Genomic DNA, 13,598 nt, shown 5'->3' on the forward strand with positions numbered 1-13,598 from the left:
GAGTGGGATGTTTCAGTTCACTTGAGTCACTGAGATAACCTTCTCTACGGAGAAGTGAAACAGTCCTGTCAGGAGAATCAATATAGCAAGAAGTCAATTCCTTAAGTTACATGCATTGAATAAACACATTTTTAAACAGTGATATTGATATGCAGACTGTGTTATCTTCTATTTGGATTTATTTGGATTTCTGTACAGTATTCGACTCTTTGTTGACATACTGAGAAATATCTAAAAAAAAAACTCTTATGTCGTCCCAGAGCCCATGAAAACTCCTGGTAGGATGACTTTTGCAGCATTTTGCTCCAGTACAAAGTTGGGTCTCACCCTTTTCCTTTCTCATTCATTAATCAGGTGAAATTCAGTATCTCTGGCTGGAAATGCACAAAAATGTATGTTCCTTGTGACCTGATGTTTGTCTCTGGAGCAAAACATAAAAATAAAAATTCTTAATTATGCTATATGCTGTGATACGACGTAGCATGGACAACCAAAAGTTGACATAATCTCGTATTTTAGTAGCTTTGCACTAATCCTGTTTGTGCATCTGAAGCTCGGTTTCATCAGCATCTGTGCTCTACATGTTTAACCTGTGGGCTTCAGTTGCGCAGAGGCACTTGTATTTGTGTCTCTGTTGTCTAGTTTGTCATTGCTGATGCAGTTCAGTGCAGGTTTGTGGTCTTTTTTTTCTTCTGCTCATGATCGGGTGACCACTCCACATTGTGTTGATGCTGGTGGCCGACAAAGGCCTCATTGTGTGCTCTAGGCCGGGAGGGGAAGGGGGTGGATGGTGGTGGTGGGAGGGGGCTTTTTTTTTTAAGGAAAAGCTTTATTTTTCTCCATGTTTCAGTCAGCCAGGCAGGAATCGGAGCTGACAGGTTTGGGTCCGCTGTCAACACGTGTTAGCAGAGTCCCGTGCAGACTTCTTTCTCCACGGAGGCCTGCCTCTGGCCCCGGCCACAGCCCCCTGCTCCACTTGACAAATTTAACCTCTCTCCTGTTGCCTTTTGCAGCTGCTCAATTGCCCCCTTTTCTTTGTCCCGGTTACAGGACCTTGTTTTGATTTAGGCCGGAGGAAGTCCCCCCCCCCCCCCTTACTGCTATTTATACTTCCTAAGCTCTCGTCTTTCTCTTTGGTTTTTTTCTCTTCAAACTTCTTTTCTTGAATTCAGAATCACCAATTACTTTTTTGTCAAAGTGCCCTCATTAGGAACTGCCAAATGAGCGTTTATCCCTCACCAACCCTGCACCCTTACAAGGGAGGAGAATGAGAAGGTGGAAACGGACTCGCCGACAGCACTGCTAGCCTGCAAGTACTCAGGAGGCTACAGGAGTCGCTGAGAGCTAAGAGCCCCAGTAGACTAATCCTACCCCAGACTCGGCAGTCCTAGGGCGTAGTGACATGACCCAGGCTTGAACCCGTGACATATAGACCATAGAACTTAGCCTACGCTGGGGTGTGCCTCTCTGGAATACACCTTATTGGTAACCTGATTTTTTTTGTATCGTGTTAAGTGAGGGATTTCGTAAAGAAAAAATAAAGGACTTCCTACAACTCCCCATGCTAAATCCACCATCCATGAGTCCTTCTTTCCAGAATTTGGAATAAACGGAGTGCTTGTACTTTAGAATGACTATTCCAGCTATGGTGCTAAAACAGGCACAGAAGATATTATCGTGTCTCTCAAAGGAATTAAAGTGAGATTCAGTAAGATGTTACAGCTTCTGCCTGATAATGGTGGATTACAAATGATAAATTCAAAGGTTCAGTCGACCAGCAAGGGGAAGTGGTTATGAACTGAGGTTGAACTGTTGGCCCTCACCTGTGAGAATAATATCAGGAACATTTCTAAGAAGATCCCCTTTTCACATTGATGCAACAGAAGCTAGTCTCTGAAAAATAGTTTAACATTTTAAGTTAAACTAAAAAGAGTGCTGATAGTATTTAGATTATTCAGTGTAAATCATATGTCCACTGTAAACCTCAAGAGCCTGGGGCAATTAAATGAGCACCCCCAAACATGATGAGTCTCCCCACCATGCTTGTGCACATGTGAATTAAATGTCTGCCTCCTGCCTGAGTGTCTGTGTCAGGTCTTGCACGGTGCATTTCCCATGGCTATGTTTGTGACCTCTCTGGTAAACCTCCACGCTGTGTGGGGAAACGTATCATCTCTATGTCAAAGACACTCTTGATAAGTTGATAAGACAGGGATCTAACATTTTTAGCCATGGTTCCAATACGAGATCTCAATCTTGCCAAGCACAGGGGTTTGGGGGGCTGGAAAATTAGCTTTGACTAGCAAAGCCTGCCCCCAGCGTCAACCATATTTCCCCCGTCTGCCTGTGACAGTGTAATTACGGTGGGACTGTATTTCAGCCAGGTTTAAATCTCCAGACTGTGCGCACTGCTGCTGTGTGGCCAGTCCCTGGGGACCTGGAAGGTCTCTGTGGACCCCAGGCTGTGTTACTGCTCAGCACTGATTGATGGCTGTTCACAGAGGGATGCAGGAGCTGGTGGTTTCAGGCCCGTCGTGCTGATGAGTGAAGACAGAACCTGGAGCTCGCACTGCATTGAGAGCACAGGAGACGAGCCCACATTCACAGGCTGAATTAAGAACCCCCCTCCGACAGTTGTCAGTTCAGACGGGGGAATAAAACCCCACAGACTCATTGAAGTAGATGGGCAACATTACAGCGCAAGAGGAACCATTTTCAGTCATGGAATAAAAGATTTTGTTTCCCATTTATCGGAATGAAGGTGAACACAAGAGATCCCCCGTACCACTCGAGATATGAAGACTTTTCTTCTGTCACACTGCAGAAGTTAGAGCACCTGCTTTGCTGGGAAAGTTAGATTCATGCAGCTCTTTTTGTAGCAACTTTTCACCGACATCCAGTCAGGTTTGAGGGCCTGAATCATTGAGGTTTGTTTGGACAGCCCAGAAATAAAAGAACTTTGCTTCGTTTAGATTCAGCATTGTATGTAGGGATCCTCAGAGATTTGTGGCTTCTAGTCGAACAGCTCTTGTGCATAATCATAAGGTGCACATTTGCCTCCAATAATTCATGTCTAGATTTGTTTTAAGTATCTTGGTGTAAGCACAGCAAATGTGTAACACATTTAGAGAAGGCATAACAACAGAGACGGTGGCTTAGCAGTTCTTCTTTGGCTAAAGAAACAACATTCCTTGTCTTGCTAATATGAAACAGGATTGTGATCGCATCGCACTAGAGGACTAGATCTACTGAAATAACACCCCACATTTCACTTACATTTCCATATTGGCAGGGCCTTGTAAATCATGTCCCCGCTGTACCTCTGACATTTGAGAAAATTGGAAAGGCCAATGTCTTGAGTGGCCGAAGTGAACTGTCAGCCGCGGTTTGGGAATCATTTGCTCTGATCACGTTGTTTTCCATAAGCAGCTCTCTCACGGACGAAGATTCAGGCCAGAAATGCATGACCGTTCCCAGCCGCTCGGTCTCCTGCTGAGACAAAGATGACATCCTGCACACCCACATTTATTTCTTTGAAAAAAGACAGAAAGACTGTTCCCAGGGTTTGTGTTACGGTTGAAAGCAGGGGGAGACAGTCGCTAAAAATGACATAGTTATTTGAGTCTAGGAGTAAATAAATTCAGATTGTATTTATTAGTGCCGTGACTAACAGTGACTGCATCGCGTAAGATGAAAAGGAGAGCATCCAAGGAGAATGTAATTTGAATGAGGTTCAGATCACGGACAGTTGAAGTTGGAGCAGTCACAGACAACATGCGTCCCATGATTGAATTAACTTACTGTAGATTCAGTTCCAGTTACTCCTTAGAAGGGTTGGCACAGATGGCCTTAGCTGAGGCACCTGTGACTGCTGCAAGTGACATGTGGCGCTCTCTGTCAAGTGCAGCCCGGATGCTGTCAGTATGGAGACTCGGTAAAAGGCCGGATTTTCAGGAAAAGCTGACGCACTGCCATCGGGAGGACATTTAAACACAAGCACAAGTCACAGCAGTCAGCAGCGTCTGTTAGCGTGCGCAGCCAAATACCAGGCCTGGGTCGAGAAACGTGTATCGCCAATCTTTTCACTAAAACATGTGTTTCCAAACACAACAAAAAAAACTCCAGCCTCCAGCAACACGCCCAGTATAACTCAGTTTAAAAAAAAAAACATTTGGTTTGTAATAAAGCTTCGGCTCTAGGTTTTTCCACTGCAGAGGGGGAAAATGGCTCGGCATTCACATGTGCTCCGTGTTAATAAACCATCTTAAGTATGAATGTAATAATGAGCTGCTGCACCAAATTGCTAAGTTGTCCTTGATAGCCTGCGATCAGTGGGGGGTTTCGGGATCGGAATCCTTTCATCAAAGGATTTGTAGAAGGCATGAGCGCAGCTCCAGCTCAACCGCATCCAAGGAATACGAAACACTGTGATTTGGTCATTTGTTACGAACGCACGCCTTCCTTTTTATGGTGCCGGTAAAGATCGACGTCATCGGCCCGGCGTCTTTTCATTTTCTGCTGCTTTAGCCTTTTCGTGATTCTTTTGCTCCCATGACTGGCACTGGCCCTCCCTCGTGACGCTCTGCGGTGGCGTGCGCCCTCTCATTTAACTGTCTGTGGGTTTTCAGAGCTGTGAGGACCCGGTCTGAAAGCAATTTTGAGTCGCCACCAAGGGTGAAATTTCTTGCGCTTTAAGCACAGTTTGTTAGCAGTCGTCTCAGCCTCTGTGACTGCGAAGTAGGTCATTTTGTCCAAAACGTCTCTGAGCTGGAGTACTATCAAATGACAGCCAGCTGTTACTGTGGGTCTTCCCAGTGTCTCAGAAGGCTAGGTGGCAGATTGGTGTCTGATGGCTGTCTTGTTTGCAGTGACGTGATCAACTGTCTTCTGTAGCCCTGAGCTGCACCAAGGCTGCCTGATCTGTCAGTTTATTCATTTTCTCACTGCTTTATCGACTACAGGGTTGCAAACCCATGGAGGACATACAAGCTCCAAGCACATAGCTCCCCAGGAGAAGAACCCAGGGTCCCAGCATTGCAAGCCAGTGATGCTAACCCCCACCCCACCATGCTGCCCATGTGACATATAATAAAATAGTCATATGATAATGATGTAGTTCAAGCAGGGGGCTGCATCAGCAAGTGTAGGCTGCAAAGGAACAAGTACAGGTTTATTCCCTGCTGAAAAGAGAAGAAAAGAAACGCAACGTTTCGGCTGTGGAGCCTTCTTCAGGTGTGCATATAGTCATATAATAATGACTACATTATGAAGTAGTCATAGGATTCCTTTGGGAAGTAAAACTAAAAGTAACACATGCAATCCTTTATCACAGTGTATATTTGATGGGAAGTTTTGGTGCCCATTTCTCTGTTTAACAATTCAAATTTAGATGAAAACCTTCAGCTTCTTTGTCTATTTCATGGCTAAACCTAGTCTGAGACGTCATTGTGTTTCATTTAGTGGAATTGTTTTGTTAGTACAGTACAACTTTTATCTCTTACATAAAATGTTTTGGCACCGAGCGCAGGTGTGAGTTTCTGCCAAAATCTAGTGTAATGTAGCTAGTTTCTAATCTGGAATGTTGAAAAATATGCTGGATCTACAAAGAGTTTGTGGTTTGAAAAGTTCACTACAGCATTACACAGGTTTGCAGAAATGCAAACCCTTGTTTGCCAAAGACTGTCTGCAGTTTTGCAGCAGTGAAGTAAAGTTGTACTGTACAAAACTCCCCTTTTATTACACTGCAACATTGAAAATAACATTGTCAATCCTGAAGTAGACATGTTTGTGACCTAACAGCGAGTTCACTGCGGCGGCCTCTCATAAGCCCCTGGTTTAAATCGGATGAGTGCAGATTAGTCGACTGCATTGTGTGCTGAGGCACAATGAGGCCGGTTTGGGTGTTTCTGCTGTCTGAACCGTAGAGTATAGGTGTTTGTACTACTGTACATTGGTACAGCAGTGGAGGGTTAGATTAAGGTCTGATTCTGTATATCTTTTTTTTTTTTCTATATAGAGCTACAGTATATGATTCTGTACAGGTGTACAGTTGATGTGCCTGTAGCAATTTCGACTGTAAACCTGTTGTTGGTTTTCCTTTCCTTAGTGCCCTATTGACAGAATGTATATAACAGAGATCCATGAAACCACAACAGGAATGGCAGTGATGGCGCATCTCACCAGTTGAAGTTCAGGACGGCTTCTCCTGAGAGCATGCATGAAATGTTACATTTGTATATCGAGAAAAATTGGCTTTCGTAAGGTTGTACATGATAATTGCTCCCAGAACTGTGGCAGAATGCAGAGCAGTTACTACCTCAGGAAAATATTTTACTGATAGTAAGTGGGTTGTGTGTTTATCAGATGATGCGTCAGAGAAGTTTTGAAGTCCTGAAAGGTGAATAAAGGTCGATAAAGCAGTGTAAAGTGCCAATTGTCACTTGTCTGTGACACAAGGGTGTGTTTCAGAATTTAGGTAAGGTTTACTGAGTGAAATGCTGCCATTACCTCTTCTGTTCACATTTGACCTGGGAGCTATTGTGCAAAAATTTAATAACGCACAGCCTACAAATAATTGTTAGTAGCTATATAAATACACAAAGTGAACCAGAGTCCATTGTTATACTGTACCTCCCACAGTGAAGTCTAATAACTGCCTATTTTCAATGTAAGTGTATTAATATCTAAGAACAGCAGCATTACGTTTGATGGGTTTAAAAACTATTGTGCAATGAGTCTGTAAAGAGCTTTTTTTTCCATTTTCTTTTCCCCGATTGAGAAGAATTAGAGAAGCGCTGTCTAGTTTGCAGAAAGTGCCCTGGTCTGTTCCCCAGCGTGTTTCTGCATGACTTAAAGCATGCAGTAAAGATTCTGTGTCCAGGGTTGTTAGTGGGGTTAGCTCATGCAATGTGCAGAAGGAGCAGACTGTTTTGCGCCGTGTCTGTGCCCTGGGTGTGCAGTGTACAGTCGGGTCACACACCTGGTTGAAGAGATAGAACAGATGCCTGCATACCCCACAGCTGTGACGAGAAGTAGGTCACTGCGCTCTACACTGTAGGTCAGACATTTGACCTTGCAATGTTCGGCTCCAAGCACATGGAAGAGAGGAAGCAGACACAAGTCTGTATAGGAGAAACAGATGGATCTTTATCTCTGCTGGCAGTAGCAAGGGAGGGGTGAGAGTAAAACAGTCAACCTCCTAATGCAACAGAACCTCACACAGTATCTGACCGAATAAAAGCTCTGCTGCGAGCACTTGGCTTTTATCTTGGCTACAGATCACCTTGTCTCGAACTGGAATCAGTATGTGGTCTACAGAATTACCACATGTTTGAAAATCAGCTGTTTTCTCCTTGAGGTACATAACAATTCAGTATTAGAAGGCTATACTCTGTTGCCAGACCACGTCTTAGGAGGCTGAAGGTTCTACTCTTGATGGGACAAATGGGAAAAAAAGACATCCAAAAACCAGTGTTAATTACGTGCTAGATGCCTAATCACATTATCGCACTGTAGCAACTCAAAACATTATGTTCAAGGCTGTTGGGTTGGAGTCACTAGTATTGATTATCATACACAAGTTTGTTTCCAGCACTCTATCCTGTTAGTTTGGTGTTTAATACTGTAGAACAGAATTCGTTCGGAACACTGTATACCAAAGAAAGTGAACTGCAGGCACGCTGGCTGCTCATAGATTCCCAGGAAAGACAGAATAAAAAATAATCTGCATCTAGATATCCATATCAGACAGGGTGCCTGAAGAAAGAATAGCAAATAAAATCAGCCTTAGTTCAAAACATTTTTGTTTGCTAGTTTCAGTTCCTGAGTCAATTTGCACTTGTCTTTGCAATCTACTTTTGTATTAGCAGAGGTATTAAGTGTAGCCACTGTCCTGCCTGCCCAATGACGAAGAGTTTTAGAGAAAAAAAATCCAATTTGCATTCAAGAGCTTTTTAATCAATAGGTCAATGAACTGGAATGCTGAAAAAAAACAACACAGTGAGAATAGTTAAAGTAAGCACCCGTAAGGTCATCATAGGTTTTGTATGAGAACTAAGAATGATCCATGGTTCTGTTTGTTACAGCAGCTTTTGTAGTGAAATTTGGAAGAAATGCATTGTGCCTTCCATCCAGAGAAGTAAAGAACTTTTTTCCTAAGTACAGTGTTCTCTTGGCTGTGTAGTCACTTTCCAAGTTGGAGGAAAATGTGATCTGTGTATAAAGCAAAGCTGTTTTTTTTGCAAAAGTACCCATCATCACTCCCTCCTCTTCGAACATTTGCTGCATTTACTCCCTGTATGTCAGTGAAGTATGTATAAACATTTCTGCCGTGTGTTATGGGATGAGAAAGAGGGTTTGCTGTGCCAAGTGATACTTCATAAAGCAACAATGCCATGTTTATTTGTAGATAGTAAAAGGGTTGTTTTGTGGGAGGGGGCACGCCCTTTTACAGGAGAGAGCCATGCTAGTGTGGCAGTCTGCCACTTGGACTTGCCTGAGGGTGACAGTGAACTTCAGCGAAGGCGTTGAAGAGTTATTGTTTGTCTAGAGCCAAGGCAACACTTATCTTTTCTGAGATAAAGCATTGGAGTAAATGAGCTGTGTCTGTGACTGTCAGCCTCAATTTGGTATCCTCCTAGTTAGTTCTGGAAGTTGGAATTCTAACTGGCTTAAAATGTGTGGGTTAAACACAAAAGGTATTGCAGTCGTCACTTGCTTTTTCCAAAATTGCACACCTTGGCGACTAATGCTTTGCAATAAATTCATGCCAAAGAAAGTAACTTTGTAAAAAATGGTCTGTCTGTCCCAGATAATGACACAGTCACAGACTGAATGGCAGTTTTACAGAAGACAAGTGGCATCGCTAAGCTGGTGATTTAAAATGTCTGTTTAATTAGGGTCAGGAGAAACTGTTATCTGACAAAAAAAAAATAATAAAGCTGTGCACAAAACATTTATAGGGAATTTGTTTCAATTTAACACTAGCCAACTTCATAGACAAAAAAAAGAATTGATCCCTTGCAGTAAGGATGATTTAAGCAAAGTTGTAGCACCAGTGCACTCAAATGCTAGTCCTTCCAACGTATCCACCCTGCAAAACAACCCTTGTCATAGAGTGTATTCAGTATAAAAGAAAACTAAGGGGTTTCTTTTCTGTCCTCTCCCTGCCTACAGCCCAGTACATTGCCTCAGGGCACCATCAACATGAACCAGTGCTCGGATGTGATTGATGGAGAGGCCAGGACAGGCCAGAAGAACTCCCTGTGCATCCTGACACCTGACAAGGAGCATTTCATCCGCGCAGAAAACAAAGAGATCATAAACGGGTAAGAAATCCTGTCCGATCACGCAATAGTTAATATGATAAATAAACAAGATAAGTGAAAGGTGACAAAGTTTTCTGAATGCAGACTCACTGAAGACCTGTGCTGAGGGAGTCTGTTTTGGTGTTCACACTATGAGGATGGAGTCTTCCATCTGGCAGTGAAATAAGCACCTTGGTGGTCGCAAACATCTCTTTGTAATTGCAAAATAATGGGTATGAAAATTTATACTGTATTTCACCATAACGAAAGTTCTGAAAACCAGTGTTTGTGAATCAAGATGAGGGTGTGGAGCTATCTACCCCATGGCCTTTTCCAAGACTTCACTTGTTGAATCAGTTGTTTTTAACAATTCTTCTGTATATATTTAGACACACCTTACCCATATCTATGATATTTATATGATGTAACATAAGCTCTTTGACCCTGGACGTGCTGTCAGAAGAGAAGATGTAGATGAGGAGAAAGTTGTTTCTGGTAGGTTTTGATCTTGGCATTGTTAACCACTTTGCTTCTATATAGCGAATTTCTGACAAAGTACAAACCTGGACTTGTGTACAGATGAGGAATTCGAATCTCACATTTCTTGTCCCCATTTCCTTTTTCCTGCTTTATAGCTTTAGGAAATGCATGCACTTTGTGTTGTACTTATGCAGTATAATATGGGTGGAATCAGCAGAGCTGTGAATCCGTGTGCTGAAAAAATGAAAATCCGATGCACAGCTGCCAGACAATAGACATATAGCACATGACCCAGATACTTCTTCCTGTTACAAAGTTTCCTCTCAAGGGATTACAGAATCTCTGTACCTATACGGTGTGCACCAAAAATGTAAAAAACTAAGGGAAGAAAGTCCCAGTTAGCTCTTGTATACACATGTGTATTGTACATAGGTACTGTATATGTGTTTCATTAGTGCCTACTCAGTTGGACATATATATTACCCTGCATACCTCCAGTCTAATTTAAAGTACAGTACATCATCCAGTATTCTGCATACATTCTGCAACCCTTCTTGACTAACTTTGCTCTTAGGTGTTCACCACACCTGTGGTCAGGGCGTATTCTTTTACCAAGCAGCTATGAGCTCAATAATAATGCACCTAATGCAAATTTGAGAAGATATGTTATCTCATATGAGATCTCAAATCAGGCATGCTGTCAGTGTACTGGGTGCTGAGAATTCTCTTAACCCTCTCACCTGTTCAGCTGCACGCTCCTTGTTAAAAGGTGTACTGTATTTACAGTTTTCCAGAAAAATATACTTTTTTTTTTCAATTCAGTGTCAAAGTGTATTTTTGCTATTGCTCAATACAAACCATTACCTTTGTGTTCTTCAGGAAGCACCAGTCTGCTCATAGACTTCACAGGTTCTCTAAATTGCATCCTGAGACCACAAACTGTCATGGTCCCTGAAAACATCTTCGTAAGCTCTCTAGCACTAAGAAATCCTACAATACAGTACTGTATATAGCCACCCTGTACCAGCTACTGTTCTTCAACAAGAAGCCTGTGCTCTCTCGGTCATTAGACTGGTTCTTTGGAGTTGCATTGAGAAAGGTTTGGAAAGATTCATTGTTGCTGCCTTCAAGAATCTGTTTGTAATTTTGAAGACCAATAACTCCTCTTCAGTTTTACTTGGGCCAATCTTTCGATGCTTTCCTAAAACATTCCACTGGGATGGCAGGACATTCTGTTTCAGAACAGTGTGTTTCACAATATTGTGATATTTTGTGGTTGCAGTGTAAAATTAAATATCATGTGGTTTCACAGTACGAGTGTAAAGAATTTTGGTATTAAATAAGTTACCCTTAATTCGTGGAAGCTTTTTTTCCTGTCATATTAGTCTTTCAGATTTAAATAGCATGATGAATTATGGGAGGGCAGCAGTGTGATGAATTTGGTCATGGCTTGTAGTGCCTGCTGGAATACGTCTTACTCAAGGAAATATTGTGGTTACTAGAGAACCATTTGTCCTATCTAACTTGTTTTGGTTGCTAGGAGGTAATCTGATGGCCTTTTCCTCCCATTTCTTGAAAGAACCAGGGGTATCGGCACCAACTGCATAGCTGAGCAGCTTGTTACAGACACCCAGAATCCCTTGTGGTCCAACGGGTTGACACTGTTCTTGAATGCCTTAAGTGCTTTCCCCTCGGGGTCTCCTCTGCTCTGGACCAGAAAGGATCAGTTCTTTTAGGCTTGTCAGAGTAGAACATTCCAAAACACGTCAGAATATATCTTGTACACAGTTTTCTAAAGCTCCTGAACTGCAACATGTTTCCATCCATCCATTTTCGAACCGCTTCATTCAGTTTATGGTCATGGGAGAGCTATCCCAGCAAGCAACGGTCGCAAGGTAGGACACACCCTGGATGGGACGCTAGTCCATCATAGGGCACACCCAGACACAAACGCACACGCACTTATACCAGTTTTTCCAGAAACCTAGCAGCATGTCTTTGGACTGTGGGGAAGAAAACCAGCGCATCCAGAGGAAACGCCGGTGAACCCATGGAGCACATGCAGAATCCATGGGGAGAGGACCCCAGGTCCGAAATGAAATCCAGGGCCCCAGCTCTGTGAGGCAGCGGTGCTGACCACTGACTATTGTGTCACCCGCACAACAATGTTTGTGCTACAGAAATAGATTGGAAATTTCCCTCATGTCCACTTGTTCTGGAATATTTGTGCTGCTGTGAGACACCTCCTGGCTTTCTATAGTAGAGACCTCTACGGTCCACGCTGCCCCAGTTTGGTTATGAAGTCAACAGCCGTGTGGTGCCTGAGCACATCTGTTTCTCAGTAGGCTGGAGGCAAGGAGCAGCATTATTGCATATCTTTTTGCTGCAGAAAGGCCACAGACTGTGTTACCCACTGTATTTTTACGAGAGCTCTTGAAAGTTTTGATTCTTTTTTTTTTTCTCCCCATCTGCCACCCTGATCTAATGACACAGCCTTTCAATTAAAACTTCCTTCAGGAGGCAGGATAATCAGTGGGTTTCCCTTTGGCTTTCATCAAATTAGAGTGCTTCTCAGGAGATGGCTGCCCAAGGCCAAGTCACTCTTCAGCATAAAGACTTGATATCAGCTTCCAGATGCCTGTGTATCAGATACTTTCACTCTTGTGCGTGCACCCATGTAACCAAAATTTCTCTGTCTCCATCTGCATTTTCTACATTTCTTCACAAATGAACCACTGAGCTCTTCTCTGACTGGAACCCACAGACATGTGAGCAGTGCCCTTAGCTGTTGCATATGCGTGAACAATAGAAATATATGTGCTGTTTATGCTTTATGTGGTTAGAGTTGATGACATTCCATAATGCAGGCTTCCATCCCATCTTGTGTCCCATAATCCTTTTGGAACTCGACACAGACTACTCTTTTATGCCATGTCGTCTCTGGCTTCCTCAGATTTTTTTTAAATATTTTGCTTGACATAAATGATGCAGAGCTGTCGCAGCTCACACTTGAAAGTCATGAAAACTCCTGAGAAAAGTGCAGATCTGTGCTGTCCAGCGGGGTTCTTGTTTTTGGATTTGTTGAAGGAACACACACAAATGCATTAGTATTTTTTCTCCAAGACCGCAACCCTGGACTCTAGAATATAAGGGAGGTTTCAAAACCTCTAGAGGAGGCCAATCTGGCTCAGTTGGTAGCTAACTGATCCAAGGATCTCATCCAGAAAGAAATCGGGATATAAGCTTCGACACCATAGCTGTGTAGCTTGTTTCAGAATATACTGTACAGTGATGCATTTTTGGTCTAAAAATGCAAAGATCTTTTTTATCCAAGTGCATTGGTGAGCATTATTACTTGTTGTTTTTAATCTGCATTTAGTGTGCTGTTAGTTCAGCACATGACAAAGACTCCTTCTTGTACAAATCGTATACGCATGTCTTTGTATAAAGGTCATCGGTGAGTAAGTTGTTGCGCAGAAATTATATGGGTGAAGCCACCGATCTCTACCTGCATCATAAAAAAAACATTCTGGAAAATATACTTTAAATTGGTCTTGAACTGACACTGTATATGATCCTGCAAAGCACCTTGTGAAATTTGTCAGAGAAGATTATTACCTGTATGTCCTAGATAATGACTTTGCCATACTGCGTCCAGCTGTGTGCCTGGAAAGGCTGATGAAGCAGTGCACTGAGCTGAAATTTACTCATCCTAATTTCAGTTTGTTTTCCAAGCCATACAATCGAGGATTCCAAAATCTTATGCAATTGCTTTTTGTACTTAAGGAGCTGCAAGTAAACACCGGTTATTCT

At 42.7% G+C, this 13,598-nt stretch overlaps 1 protein-coding gene across 1 annotated transcript in view; it reads left to right on the top strand.

The window, feature by feature from the left end:
- Nucleotides 1–13,598, top strand: part of mpripa (myosin phosphatase Rho interacting protein a) — a 167,242-nt gene that overhangs the window by 86,250 nt on the left and 67,394 nt on the right. The window contains exon 4 of the mRNA XM_088936349.1: nt 9,175–9,326. Within this exon, the coding sequence (XP_088792475.1) occupies nt 9,175–9,326 (152 nt within the window). The remainder of the gene's footprint in view (nt 1–9,174; nt 9,327–13,598) is intronic.

Source organism: Atractosteus spatula, chromosome 18 (genome assembly GCF_055471065.1).
Source record: "Atractosteus spatula isolate fAtrSpa1 chromosome 18, fAtrSpa1.hap1, whole genome shotgun sequence".
Taxonomy (NCBI): Eukaryota; Metazoa; Chordata; class Actinopteri; order Semionotiformes; family Lepisosteidae; genus Atractosteus; species Atractosteus spatula.